Below are 15,800 nucleotides of genomic sequence, written 5' to 3' on the forward strand. Positions count from 1 at the left end.
GGCCGACTCTCTGATCAGATCAGCGCCCTGACTACTGAACTAGAAATCTGATTGAGACGCAGCCTAAAGGCTTCATGCTCCCTACATATATCCACTACATCGACCACAACATAATGGGTTCAACATAGATTCATTACTAGCAATCTATCAGCTAGAGGCTGCCTTTAAATAGACAATACATCGTAGAAGTTTTATGTAGCTGTTCGGTTTTGTGTTTAGTCCATAATTTGGATTCTATTCACCTCACTGAATTCCTGGTTCTGATTGGTCAGAAGGTGATGAAGCGTTAATTTTCTCTAATGACGGAAGATTTGATTGTGATTGTTCTGTCACGTTTCGTCCACAGAAACATATTAAACATGTGCACTGATCAGGCATAGCATTATAAGCACTGACAGGTGAAGTGAATAAGACTGATGATCTCCTCATCATGGCACCTGTTAGTGGGTGGGATATATTAGGCAGCAAGTCAACATTTTGTCCTCAAAGTTGACAAGCGTAAGGATTTGAGCGAAATTGACGAAGGGCCAGATTGTGATGGCTAGACCACTGGATCAGAGCATCTCCAAAACTGCAGATCTTGTGGGGTGTTCCCAGTCTGCAGTGGTCAGTATCTATCAAAAGTGGTCCAAGGAAGGAACAGTGGTGAACCGGAGACATGGGGAGCAAAGGCTGGCCCGTGTGATCCGATCCAACAGACGAGCTACTGTTGCTCAAACTGCTGAAGAAGTTAATGCTGTTTTGGCAACTAAAGAGGGACCAATACAATATTAGGCAGGTGGTCATGATGTTATGCCTGGTCGGTGTATAATTTTTAATATGTTAATATTTTCAGATGTACGTTTGTACAGACGCCAGAAATGTAAATATGTAAATGTTTCAGCGCTTCACAACACCTGAGCTCCAGCTGGTTGCTGTGAATGGAAATAAATCACACTTGTTGGTGTAACTTTTCGAAAAGACTTTTAACAAAAAATTAAGTTGAGAAAAAAAATATATAAAAAAATAAATGACCCACATTTTTCCCCGCCAGAAATGAAGAAGAGCGGAAAGCTTGACGTAAGGATGTCTTTATTTTAATTTTTTTATTTTTTAGTCTTTAATAACTAACAAGGAGACATTGAGGAAATATATCATACAAAAGTATGGCTAATATAATCTTTGAAATGAATCGAACTTTCTCTCAAATAAATATTTGTGATTGTTATTTGAATTGCAAACAATGGAACACGTCATACAAAAAAAACGAGGGCTAGTGTGACATGTTAATGATGGAATGTGATTCATTTTCTTTACGTTAAAATAAAAACAAGAAGGAAAAAAAAAAAAAACAACAAAAAAAAACAAACAAAAACAACCCAACCTTGTAAAACGTATAGTCCTAGTAACGGTGCGAAAGCCAGGTGAGTCTATGAGAAATGTCTTTATTCTATTTTTTAATTTTATTTTATTTATTTTTTTTAAAGCAGTTGATTTTGATTTAGAAGCAACGAAAAAAAAACTGCTGCCATTAGAAATCATTTAAAAATAAAAATAAAAAAAAAATTAAAAAAAGGAGACGCACTACGTGACGTTTGCAATCCACAGGTCAGTTTATCAACAGAATTTAAAGCCTTCTGTATTAAACTGGAACATGGTGATTATGGAAAAATGTACACTTTCCTTTATGTCGCCATCACCGTGTTTTTCTTTTCTTTTTCTTTTTTTTTTATACAGCTGGCAGAAAATACTTTCATTTTCTTTCCCCAACTATTTTTGAAGCTTCTGCTAGGACTCAGTTCCACCCTTCACTTAAATTGCTATCAAGGAACAGTGTAAAAATACACGGATCGTTAAAACACTGGCGTGAGTCCTTGACTTTTTTTCTTTTTTTTTTTTTTTTGCAATTTCTCCTTAAAATATCCTTAAAATATGCACTTTTATTACACAAAAATGAATACAAACTTAACAGAAACTTAATTTAAATTTTTGAGGTAAAGACAAATACATAGAATTTTTTTCTTTTTTTTTTTGGAGTGCTATTTATACACACATTTGAGCCAGAGTTGTGTTTTTTTTTCTTTTCTTTTCTTCTTTCTCTCTCAAAGGAAAAGTTTCCTCAGCTCATGTGCAGCAGGATATCAGGAGTTTTCAGTTTTGAGTCTTGTTGACAGAAAAAAAACCCCAAAAAACTGCTCGCTGGCAGCAATAAAAGTAAGTTCTTCTCATTTCAGGCCTCTCCAGAGATGCGGAGAAAAGCGTGGTTCCTCCCTCGAGGTTCTTTTACAGAAAACGTAACGTAGGTAGGAGAAAAAGAAGAAGAAAAAAGGAATTTATTGATGTTTATTGATATAACTGTCCAGAGAGCAGTTGATCTCCTCCGCAGTGTGTGTGTGTGTGTGTGTGTTATAAGCCCCGCCTGCACCTTCCCGTCTTTTACGGTTCGACAATACTTCCGTTTTGTATCCGTCGTCCTCCGTGTTGTCAAGTCGAAAGCTGTCAGTATCTTTCTGTTTAGAGCTTCCGTAGTTTTACCACCAATGTTGGCCAAGTATATAAAGCTTTTCTATATATATATAAAAAAAAAGCCTGACCCAGACTGTCCCTCTGCCATCGATGTGCCCAGAAACTTTCTCAAAGATAGAGATTAAAGAAAAAAAGAAGAAGAAAGAAAAAGAAAAGCACACACAAGAAAGAAAGAAAGAAAGAAAGAAAGAAAGAAAGAAAGAAAGAAAGAAAGAAAGAAAAAAAAATCAGGCACTCAGACCCTTCGTAGCTCTGCCTATTTTATAGACAAAATCGGGGCAATAGCCTTCGGCTCCGTTTCTTTCTTCTTTTTATACACGTGTCCGCATATCCATCTAGAACAAAGGACAGTTCTTTGTAACATTCTTATGTTATTCTTACACACTTCTTAAGTGCAACTTCAAAAAAAAAAAGCAACTTTGAAACGCTGCCTTTTTTATGTCTTCTCTCTCCGAGTTGAGAATGCAGGAAAAAAAAAAAAAAATTTTGTGTAGTTAGTAGATGCTGACTTGTGAGAGGACTTGGATCTGAGGCGGCGGAGGCGGTGGTTGCGGACTTCCGAGTGACGCCGAATGAGGCGTTCCAGGCGAGTGCTGGACGGGCGAATGCGAATGCGACTGCTGCTGATGCATCTGATGCATCTGTTGCATCTGCATGTGCTGCATTTGCATGTGCTGATGCTGATGTTGATGTGGATGCTGATGCTGTTGCATTTGCTGCTGCTGCTGCTGCTGCTGCTGTTGTTGTTGCTGCTGCTGCTGCTGCTGCATGTGATGCTGCTGAAGCTGCTGCTGCAGGTGATGCTGGAAATGCTGGTGCTGCATCTGCTGCTGAATCTGCTGGTGGTGCATCTGCTGCTGCTGCATCTGGTGGTGCTGCAAATGCTGCTGCTGCATGGCCGCGTGCATAGGCGGGCTCATCTGAGACGACGACATCTGGCCCAGCATTTGAGACGGCATGCCGGGCGCCATGTTTTGGTGCGCCACAGTGACCGAAGTGACCACGTGGCTGTTTCCGACACGCATCTGGAGCGGTTTGGGGGCGATTGCTCGAGGAAGGGCTTGCTGCAGGGCCTGGGAGGCTGAGGGCATGGGCGGGTGCTGGGACAGAGGCGAGGAGAGTGGAGACGGCAAAGCCAGGCCGGGGGAGAGGCTGGTGGACGCCAGGGTCTGCTGCACTGAACGAATAGTTTGAGCTTCGGCAGATTCCGCTGCAGCCTGAGACAGAAACAGAGTTAAGGTAATTTTTTGAAGCAACTCAAGAATAGCACAAAATCTTTCTTTCTTTCTTTCTTTTTTTTTCACTTGCCTGCTAAAAAAAATTAACACAGCATCTGTTCCTTAAATTAATTACCGCCCCATTCATCGTTACCTACTTTAACACCTTCGTTTTTGATCTCGTTGCATTCGCAAAGTTCTCTGAAAAACACGGGACGCGGCAACTACGTCTCGGTAATGACTCGCTACTGTATGGATGCCTATCAAATATGCAAATACCAGCAAATAATTTAGCAGGCATTAACAGATATGCTAATGCCACAGGCTAGCAAACAGATCCTGGAAATTAATGAGGTGTGCTCATTAGCTGGTTTCACGACCTGCCATCATTACACCTCTACTGAGACACACAGAGAGAGAAAGAGAGAGAGAGAGAGATGGAGAGAGAGAGGGAGGAACAGATCTCACCTTTGACACCAGACTGGCACGATAAGCAGCGAGAGCTTTTAGATACTCTTTCTTAGCCGCCTCGGTTTTGCTTTTGTAAACCTGCAGTGATGGGAGGAAAAATAGAGAGAAATAAAGGGTGTGAGGAACAGACAGGTAAGAAACAAATGCAGTATTTTCTCAGTGACTTTATTTATAAAGCACCTCATGCATTTAAAATGCAGCTCAAATTGCTTGACCGTGTGAAAAAAAAACAAAAAACAAAAATAAATTGAAAAAAAAAAGAGAGAGAGTCAGACATTATATTAATATAAATAATGTAAAAATGCATAAATGTCAAATGATATAATTGAAATTTAATAATTAAAATGAAAGAAAAATTAAATAATCTTTCTCCCAAAAAAATTTTAGCAGATTTTTATTCACCAGATTGGCACAAAATTACACACAAAAAAAATTAAAAGAATAAATAAATAAATAAATAAATAAATAAGTGTTACATTTAGTTTTAAATAGATAAAAAAAATAAAATTAAATAAATAAATAAGCACAATTTTGTGCCTCAGGAAATCCCAGTCTAGAAGCACAAGACCTGGTTGCCTCTGAGACTGAATAATTTTACACCAGTATAATGACCTTAAAAAATGCCACAAAATCAACATAAAATCACATTCTGTTCTAGGCAAGTATATCTCCAAGCGGAAGAAAACAGAATGGATAGAATAATAAAAAAATAACTAGATGTTTAAACTGAAATGTTGAAGCTTAACATAGCACGCTTTGGAATGTTAGTGAAAAGTGCCTAATAAATTCTGTAATTAAATATATCCTGCTGTTCAGAATCTCCCACACTAGCTAAACAGTCGTAATGTCTACAATCAATGTCAATACAGACGACACAATCACATCACAAGCACTCGTGTACCTGTTTCTGTTCCTCTCCCAGACCGTCCCACATGGATGCCACGATCTTGGAAACTTCCCCAAAGGTAGCGTTGGGGTTCTGACCCTTAATGGCCGCCTGAGTGTCTCGAAAAAACAGTGCGTAGGCCGAGACGGGCTTCTGGGGCTCGTTTGGGTCTTTCTTCTTCTTTTTCTTGGGTGTCTTGGGCTTTTTTCCGGCATCTGGAGCTGGACGCTTTTCACCGATCTGTAAGGACGATTGGAACGAGAGATTGGCTTTATGGAAGCTGCTTGTGTGAATTCAACAAGAAATAAAACAACAGAAACACAATCAAACAACATATACACTCAATCATGAAAAGAAGGTCACAGCAGGAACGGACAAAATATGTTTGTTCTAAAGTGAGAAGTAGCACATTTTCTGTAGGGTTGCCAATACATTTGGTGTCCAGAGAAACACATATATTATTTATAATAATTTTATGAGAATAAGATTTGCTAGAAATTTTTTTTTTAGTAAGGTTCTTTTTCTTTGTAAATATTAAATAATTTTTAATACACTACACTGTACTATATTCACCCTTAAAGGGTGCCAATACTTTTGGAGTTGACTATACATGTATGTTGTTCAGAGACAAATGCAGTCTTTGTAGTGACCCTTTAAAAAGACTCTGTGCACTACTAGCATATAAATATCCCACTCAAAGAAGGTCAACGGTCACTCACCTTGCTCCCATCCTCCTGATCGTCCTCGTTAATGGAGCTGGATGGAGATGGCGTAGCCGACTTGCTGGCCGGCGGAGACGGGGACGTGTGGGTGATGTTCGGTCCGGTCATGTTGAGGCCGAGCTGGGCGCTCAGCTGCGATTGGTTGATGGTGGTCAGCTGGTTGCGTGACATCATCGCATTGGGGTTGTTCATGTTGATGATGGAGCGCATGACCATGGTGGGGTTTGGCGGGTACTGACGCAGCTGAGACTGTGAAATACCCTGTACAAAATCAAAAAATAAACACATAATGAAGGCAAAAACGATTATCACTGGTGTTAATGTTTACTAATCAAAATCAAATTGATCTCAAATCCCTAGCAGTGTTTTCAGTGTTAAAAGAATGCATTGAAATCAGTCTACAAGTTCAAAAATCCCCAAAGCCTGTGGCTATAAAGCAGGCTTCCAAAATGTCAGAGGAAAAAAAGAGACATAGAGTAACGAAATCCTGTGATTTATTTTCGAAGAGACGTAAGTACGGGTAATAAAGTACTATATATAAATAATATTAAATTGCTTGCTAAGTAGACTCAGCTAGACACATAAAATCGTGTCTTTTATCAGCTGTGCTTTCTGCCAGAGAGGACCGCTGGGATATTTCTGCTCCTTAAGGACTGTAAGCACTCTTCTGGGAACCCATCAAAATTGCAAAGCCACAAAATCAAATTATGTAGAATAACTATTCCAGTAAGTCACTCCGCGTTTCGGCGGCCAAATCAAAATCCCATCCTGCCTCGGTGCAGCGCAGTGCAGTCCGGCGTCCTAAAGGTTACAGCTCGGAGTGTGTTGGTGATGATGGAGCCGCAAAATGATCCTGCAGTGCATGTTCGGTGATGAAAATCTATCAGCTGGCAGCTTTCATACATCACACTTTGACTGCCAAAGAGACGGGAAAATATTTCTGTATAATATGTCTATATATCACAGAGCTCAGATTAGATCTGAGAGCTTATGGGTGACCTCTCCCTCTCTTTCTTCGTATAAAGCGCTGTCATATATAAAAAGAGGCTGGTGATGGAACGACTCAGTGCTGACTTGTTTTGTGGGTTTCCACAACAATAAACATGACCATAAATGGACACGCACAACGTGTCAGTGAATAAAAGAAATGTACGTGTTAGCAAATCCGTGGCATAAAGAAACGAGGAATAAAATGTGCGGATATAGGGAAATTCAACTTTAGATGAATCACGTCAGCAAATCTTCGATAATTAGCCTTGTAAATTGGAATCGTTGGTAAACTGGTGTCATATAAGATAAATAAAACACTTCTGGCCACCACACTGATGTAAATTTTAATTGTTTTCAATCAGAAGAGGAAATAAAAAGCTTCTGGCAAAAGAATCAGAATCAGACTTTAGTCACATCCCGCCATGACATCTCTGATGCCTTGTAAATTGGAAGTGTTGGTAAACCGGTGCAGTGTAAGAGGAATATAATACATCATGACATCCTGTTATAGGAAAATAATGGACGTTGGGTGTATCCCACTATCACGTCTTTGGTTATTTGCTTTGTTGGATTTTATTCTATACATAGCTGTAACTGGCCAATTTCGTCTTAACGACCGTGTTTCTTCAGAAAAGAGAGCGAGAGAGAGAGAGAGAGAGAGAGAGAGAGGGGATAGAGAGAGAGAGAGTGTGTGTGTACATGTGAGCGGTGAGTGCTGGGGATAGAAAGTGTTTCGCATTGATTGAACTGAGAGGGAAATTACAGCAGCTGCCAGTCTCATACTGCAACATGATTAAAGGGCAAAGAAGGGAAAAAAATACTGGTACAAAACCAAACCAAACAGCCTCAGAGGAGAACAAGGTGATATTCTTTCATATTATCATTCTGTCTTTATTTTTCCTGTCCTTCACACACATACATACTCTCTCTTCACTTCTCTCTCTCTCTCTCTTTCCGTTTGCTTTACCTTCCCAGAGACGCCAACTCAATCTCCCCTCTGTGTCAACACATCACAAAGTCTTGCACTTGGCCTTATTGCACGGATCTGTGAAAGCAACTCCTACAGAACACATTTTCACACACACAGATTGGATTGTCCATCTTTTATTCCCTCTGCACCTTCCCGTGCCAAATCAACTCCCTATGAACACATGACAAGGCGAAGGCAACATCTGCTAGTGTTTATTAGAATCAATGTTAAAAACCGTGTTAAATAATAAAAGAGAAATGGCTTTTTTAATGAAATTCGCTAATGGGGAATGACAGAGTCGGGATGCGTTTTAATTCATTAATTCAGGCTCTAGAAACTCATCTAGAGATTAGGTTTTTATGTGTGTATGTGTGTGTGTGTGTGTGTGTGTGAGAGAGAGAGAGAGAGAGAGAGGGGGAAAGACTGCGATTTCATTAGCTCTGACCATCTGTGTAACAACTCATCAACACCGTCCCAGTGGTGACACACACCTAACAGCCACCAAACACGAACGAGGGAAAAAAAAGGAACAATTCCACTTGCAGTATGTGTACAGTAGAAAAGTGCCATATGGGAGGAAATAAAAATCTTTTACAGGATCACAGAAATATTTTAAGCTAGTTTTAATTAGGGAATAAATGGGAGATGATTTTCAACGGACTGAGATTCTCTCTTAAAGGACTGAGTGTTAAAATCTGTCGTTTGTTCGACTGAGAAATTTCTACAAGATGCAAGGTATGAGATTAAGGTGATTAGAGTATCATGATTAAAAGACTTTGATGGTGTGAAAAAATAAGCAGTGATGGTGTGTTACAATGAGTTCATTATTTTACGGTCACATGTCATGAAATGTCCACTAAATAATTACTTCCTGTTCGCACTTATAATATAAGCAGCAATAACCTTCCATAAATGCTAAATGGATATTCAAATAATTTTTTTAAAGATTTTTTTATGAAGGTGTTTATTTATTTATTTATTTATTTAATTTTCTGTCTATTTATTTATTTATTTATTTATTTTTAACCAACAGCACGATTATGTTATTATCTGCCATACAAGTCCCACTGAATTAGTTGTTACTATAGCAACGTCCAACAAGCACATTCATTAATTAATTAATCAATCAATTAAACCTGTGATTTGGAGCTGCCAGTCAAATCAAATCGTGAGACACTAAGTGATAAAATAAACAATTCCCAGGAATTATGTGCTGTATGTTCACACTGTCAGTGTTCCTGCACTTTACATGTTGGGACAAAAAAAAACTCCAGAGCTTTAGAAGACTCTTTCCAGATGTTTGATGCTTTTTATTATTTATTATTAAAGTTTAAATAAGATTTAAGGTTTCATTTTCTGAACAGTTTTATAGTTCTAGTGTCTTCAAAATATATTCTACAGGACCTGTGTGTTGATCGAACCCAGATGTAATTCTGAGAATATACTAAAAATAAATGAATAGACCTAGTAAAGAATATACCGTATATTCATTCAGTTAATAATAAATGAATACAATCCAGGAAGTTGAAGGTTAGCGCTCATGCTGTAGGCCCTAAAGAAGCTCCAGGGATTTGAAATGACTATCGCAGAACCTCAACCAGCTTCACCAGCTGATAAATAACCGTAAAAATAAAGTAAGACAAAAGCAAATTGATGATAAAACTACCAAATGCATTCTGTACTAATACCAATATAGCTCGAGTTGGCTAATTTGCTAACAGTATTGGTAGGAATGTAGATGTTTAATGTCACAGTAGTCTGACTCGTGAGGCGCGAGTCAATAACCAATCTGTTTATTCATGTCCCTGCTGCACTTCTGCCATTTGCATTTTGATTGCAACTTTGTCTGTGGCTACAGCTCGTATCTTCAGAGATGCTTTTGATAGTCTTCATAAATCTGCAAATAACTTCTTATCTAGAGAGCAAAGAGGCCAGATGTGTCCTATGCACCCTGCTGTGTGTGTGTGTGTGTTACCATTTAATCACACAACCCAGGCTAGAGATCTCCATCAAGGTCTTTAAAAGCTTCAGCTACTTGCCTATAGAATATTTCTACAGATTCAAGCAACGTTCCCACCGAGGCACAGAAGCTATATGAGGAATTCATATATATATATATATATACATACACCAATAAGATAGGGTATTAGCATGAAATCTAAACAAATATCTAATAAAATAAAGAATAAAATTAGCTACACATGTTTATTGACCTTGTGCTAATTCTCATAGTAGTTTTCTCTTACAGGCTAGGAAACTAATTACCTCATTATCTATCTAACAATTCAGATGTTTTCTTATTTGGCTATTTTTAGTGTAGTCTCTTTCTTTTATTTCCTATTACATAAATGAAAACAAATGAATTCATTCTCAAGATGGCGGCGTCCATGATCCATGCTAAGTTTGTTTACATTGTCATTTTAAGCATGTGGTTTCTTTTTCTTTGTATTTTACCATGACATCTGAAAGAAATGTTGATATTCCTGACATGTTTGTCTTGCTTTCACTGTCAGTCTGCCTTTACATGCCTGTGTCAACCCTGCTAGCTTGTTAGCTGAGGTGTTAGCTCATATTTGTACTCATAGCTAAAGCTCAGCATTCACATTGCCTCAGAGATAAGGTGAAAACAAACTAAACACGTTTAAAATGTAGTTAATCGTCTATTTCCAGTCAGTAGCTAGCTAGTAGAACAGTTACTAGCCCAATTTGTTATCCCTGAATATTTCTCTGTTATTCCTAGCAACTTTAACAACTAAAACAATGAACATGTTGGATTTTCTTTTGCCAATTTCCTTCATTACATCAATAAGAAATAAAGCCTACACATTGCAAATCTGTTAAATCGTTCATATCAGTGAACTGCATTACTAAAATTGATCCAGAAAAATATGACTACATGACTGCTAGCTAGCTAGCTAATCCTAGTCGTGTTACTTATCGGTTAGTGGTTGTAGGCTTCAAGACTATTAATTCAAATAGTTTATTACTATTTGTTGTTTGATAGTTATTACTATCGAGATTAGTTAATAAATTAGCATAGAAAACAGATATTTCAAATCTGGCTAATCGTTAATTTGAATTATATTGATAAGATTTCTCTAGTTATGAACTGCTAGCCTGTTATCTGACCTACCTTGTCATTAGCTAATTTTTTTAACAGTTTATATCATTATTAGCAAACTTTTAGCAGATTTTTATACTAACAACCTCTAAGATTAATAATTTATCAAGCAAAACATAAGCCAGATACGTTTCAAATCTGTTTAAGATAGATAGATAGATAGATAGACAGACAGACAGACAGACAGACAGACAGATACTTTATTGATCCCGAAGGAAATCCCAGATCAACTCTCTCTTTGTAACATAAATATATTTATTTGATCGTAAACCGATTTATAACTGGCTAGCTAGCTAGCTATGAATCCTAGTCATTAGCTAGATTGTTTTATTCTTTCATTCATGTCTTCTGTCCATATTTCTGTTGCCAAGCAACTATGTTCCAGCAACTTTAATTAACTGGTGTGTCATTTTTGCTCATTTCAAAAGCACTATTTATTCCTTATCTCAGAAATGAGTTAATACGTTAGCAGGGAAAACACAAACTAGACACATTTCACATCTTGCTAATTGCCCTTTTGTTACTGTGTTTATAAATGTATTCAGTTTATGAAATAATGAGACACACAAATGACTGTTTTTCCATCCCGAAGCATGTTTTAAGCCTATGCAAAAAAGCTTATGTAATGGTAAAGAAGGTCATTTTTCATAACAGCGTATACAGCTTGGGCTCGGCCGACACAAAAGGCTCTGAAAGCGCAGCGCCTAAAGGAATCTGACATCACACAATACTCAACAGCATTCATGTCAAACACCGAGTCACCTTTGATCGATGACTGTTTGCTTCTACTTCAAACACTATCCAATCCTCTTTCATCAAAGCCTTAACCACCACCAGGGAGAGCGGTTATGGCCCCGAAAAAACATGGACCAGTCCTCCACACTCATGATCGCACAAACACTGACACAAAAAAAGAAAGAAAGAAAAATGCAAACAGCCCCTCCTGTCTCTTTTTCCAAAATGGAAGAGGGTTGAAATTTAAAGAAGCATGTGACAGACTGGTCTGAAAAGATACGGTGAGAGAGAGAGAGAGAGAGAGAGAGATGGGGGGTTGCGAGTTAGTGGTGGATTTATTAAAAGCATCTTGGTATGAGCTGTTCCACACTGAAAAGAATGTTAACAAGTTCAATTTCCATTCAATCAACCTCACAGTGCTCTTGGAAATGTTCCATTGGTGGAGGAGGAGGAGGAGGAGGAGGGCAAGGAGGGGAAAGGAGAGGGGGTGTTGGGTGAAATCATCTATATGGTAATTATAAGGATGATTCTGTCAGTAACTTTGGCCAGCGTGAAAAGGTCAGCTCTATTAAAGATAGTTTATCAGCTCTTTGCACATATTCACTGCTCTGCTGCCATTTTAAACCAACACAATTTGCCTTTATTTTGCCAACCATTTTTTCTTCTTCTTCTTCTTCTTCTTCTTCTTTAGACTACCTGTGGCGGTTTGTCCTTAAATCAAATACAATAAAACTGAACGGATTTATGGTACTCTCTCTGCCACTGTCTCTCATTTTGCATGCATAAAACATCCTTTCGCATAACTAGGGATTTATCAGTACCATTATTTTTTTTTCAGTACACACACACACACACACAGACGTTTTTTCAGTACTTACTGCTCCCGAAATAGCATCATACTTACTAATAAGCAATCAGGGGCATCATGGAAGATTTTAATTTGCTCTACTTATCTAAAAAAAAAAAGTTCACATACAGTTGCCTCCAAAACTATTAGAACAGCAAGGCTGATTCAATGTTTTTATGCTGTAGCCTGAAGACGTTTGGGTACGAGATCAAAAGATGAAGAAGAGAAATGAGGTTAGGATTTCAGCCTCTATCCGATGGTGTTGACGTGTAGATTTGTTAAATGGTATAGACCACGGCACATCTTGTATCAGACCACCCGATTTTTAAGGTGAGCAAAAATACTGGAACAACCAGGTGTTTGACACGTGTCCCGTTAAATTGATTGCTTAAACAATAAATACTTCTGAAAAACTGTGTGAAGACGGCATTTGTTGTTAAAAAAGATTAGAAAGCTGTCTATGGGAGAAATACAGGCTATTTTGAAGCTGAGAAAAGAAGAAAAATCAATCAGAGGCATTGCACAAACATTGAGAATAGCCAATACAACAATTTGAAATGTCCTAAAAGAAAGAAACCGCTGGTTTACTGAGCAACAGACCCTGAACTGGTCAATGAAGGAAAACAACAACATCTGATAAGAAACATTGCGAAATCTAAAGAAAAAAAATAAAATGGAAGAAAAACAACAGTCAGTGACATCACCAACCACCTCCACAAGGGCAGAGTTGAAGGACTCCACTACTTGAGGAAGACTCCGAGAGAAGAAATATAGAGGCCATACCACAAGATGCAAACCACTCATCAGCAGAAAGAATCTGAAGATTGGAATTCAGGCTTGGAAGAAGTACACAGATGAGCCACAAAACCTCTGGATCCAAAATTAACCTCTACCAAAGTGATGGATAGAATGAAGTGTACAGAAAGGAAGAAAGCATCTGCTCTGGATGTGATTTAAAACATACAAGCTCATCTGTGAAGCATGGTGGCGGTAGCATCATGGCTTGGGCTTGCACGGCTGCTCCTGGAACATTCTCACTAATCATTATTGGCGAAGGAATGCAGCAGAATGAATTCAGACGTTAACTGGGAACATTCTGTCTGCCAATCTAAAGAGGAATGCATCCTGGAAGAACTACATCAAGACTTATCTGTTCCAATATTTTTGCTTGTTTGGCTAGTCTGAAACAATTGGCTGTATATTTTATTACGTTTAACACAACTGGATCTAAATACCAGGAAATAAATGCGGAAAAAAGTAAACTCTCGTCTCATATCCATCCTTGATCTCAAACCCAAACGTCTTTGGTGTATAACACAAATAAACTAGCCCTTTTTTCCCTAGTAGTTTACGAGTTTACATTCGATTGAGTAGGGTTGCGGTGGAGAAGAGCGGATTTTGTTCCACTTTTAAAAAGCGTTCAGCTGTAAGTAAAGTAGGTTTGCGTTGTCAGTGGGTCAAGAACAACACCTCGGGTAAGAGCTGTCATTTTCACTCAACTCAGTGTTGTCTATTTCGTTTAGCTATTTTTTCTTGGCTAGGCAACGTGAAAAGAAATAAACTCCTCCTTCTGAGTTTTATATATAAGATTTTATCAGATTGCTTGTGTTGTAGGAAGATGCGTTTGATATTTTCGCAATTTTGCTGTCATATTGTATCGTCTGGTCATTCTGGTCAAGCATCACATGGTATAAGATGTTGTTATCGGAGCCTTATTTATCCCGATATCGTTGCTTTTATTGATGCGTCCTAATCATAAACGTCCAAGGTACAACAAAAAATAATCTCCGACCGTTTCCCTCCTTCCATTTCAGCACGACAGGTATTTAAAACTTGTTCGCTATGATTTGATTTTGAGTACCGTCTGCGAAAACCAAATTACAGAATCAATCACACAGAAGGTCAGTCTGAGTCTTCATTAGGTACTGCATGCTTGCATCGATATCTTTCATTTATGAGTGAGAAGATACGTCACAATGGTGCTCGCATACAAAGTGTGTGTGTGTGTGTGATGGGGTAAAGGGGGATGAAATATGAAGGTGAAGGTGGGCGAAAAAAAAAAAATCCACTTTAAGAAATTGATGTACAACCAATGTCAGAACTACTCAGGTTGGAAGGGAGATAAGAGAGAGAGAGAGAGAGAGAGAGAGATGAATAGAGTACACACTTTCTTTCAGTGCCACTATTCAGATTTTCCATTTTTATTTACCAGCCTGCTCGACACTGCCTTGTCACTGTGTGAAGAATCATCTGTGGATCTACTGGTGTGGTACAAATAACTTATTAAACCCTAAAAAACTGTCTGAGAGAAACGAATAATACTGTCATTTTGTACCAATGTTGATTCCTCGATTCTGATTGGTCGAACCTGTTTGTGTGACACTCCACAATATCGACAATTACATTACTATTATTTAAATTATTATTATTATTTAAATTATTATTATTATTTAAATTATTATTAATTTGTTTTATATGAAGACTTCAGTGAAAGGATATTTATTTATTTATTTATTGTATTTATTGTATTTATTCTTTAATTCATTCTTTAATTTAATTAATTAATTTATTTAATTAAATAATGAATGAATTAATTTTTTTTAAATGTCTTTTGCAAGCTTAGGAAAATGTATTTCTCAGTAAAATGTCCAAACTACATTTGAAGAAAAAGAAAACAAAATAAATAAATTAAAAAAGAATGGCGGATATTTTTAGCTGCTGTAACATAACTGATAACAGGAACTTTATTTTTTTCCCCACAACATTTCTGTGATTATAAGTTACATTTAAAGTGTACGGTTTTGTTCTTTAGTGATTAAATAACTAATCCGTGATACAGTATTCTCGTAAAAGAAGAATAAAGTCCCTTTAGGACATGGTCTTATATAAAAATAACTGATGTTGGTGTAGAAACAGGAACTTCATCACATCACCCTGCCGTTGCTTATTTCCTCATAATGACACATCCTGTAAAGTTCTATTCCTTATGAATAATACGTTATGAATGTAAATTTTTCTTTTGCATACACTGGGCTGTCTGTGATGTCAGTGCGATAGAAAGCAGGAATTCAGGGTAATGTTTAAATGCAAATTTGTTAAAAAACCTTCTCACATGTCCAGAATAAATCCTGTATAATCAGATTATACACAAATATAGACAGATTATGAGATCCTTTTCAAGTAACATTAACCCTTTCTTTCTTTCTTTCTTTCTTTCTTTCTTTCTTTCTTTCTTTCTTTCTTTCTTTCTTTCTTTCTTTCTGTCTGTCTGTCTCTTTCTTTCTTTCTGTCTCTCTTTCTGTCTGTCTGTTTCTCTCTCTCTCTCTCTCTCTCTCT

General features: G+C 37.6%; 1 protein-coding gene across 1 annotated transcript in view; it reads right to left on the reverse strand.

Annotated features, from left to right (window-relative positions):
• Window positions 1-1,040: 1,040 nt before the first annotated feature.
• Window positions 1,041-15,800, reverse strand: part of tox3 (TOX high mobility group box family member 3) — a 68,435-nt gene continuing 53,675 nt past the window's right edge. The window contains exons 4-7 of the mRNA XM_058382158.1: window positions 5,799-6,062; window positions 5,095-5,319; window positions 4,191-4,271; window positions 1,041-3,722 (exon numbers count right to left, since the gene is read on the reverse strand). Of these exons, the coding sequence (XP_058238141.1) occupies window positions 3,000-3,722; window positions 4,191-4,271; window positions 5,095-5,319; window positions 5,799-6,062 (1,293 nt within the window). The 3' untranslated portion in view covers window positions 1,041-2,999. The remainder of the gene's footprint in view (window positions 3,723-4,190; window positions 4,272-5,094; window positions 5,320-5,798; window positions 6,063-15,800) is intronic.

Source organism: Hemibagrus wyckioides, linkage group LG27 (assembly GCF_019097595.1).
Source record: "Hemibagrus wyckioides isolate EC202008001 linkage group LG27, SWU_Hwy_1.0, whole genome shotgun sequence".
Lineage (NCBI taxonomy): Eukaryota > Metazoa > Chordata > Actinopteri > Siluriformes > Bagridae > Hemibagrus > Hemibagrus wyckioides.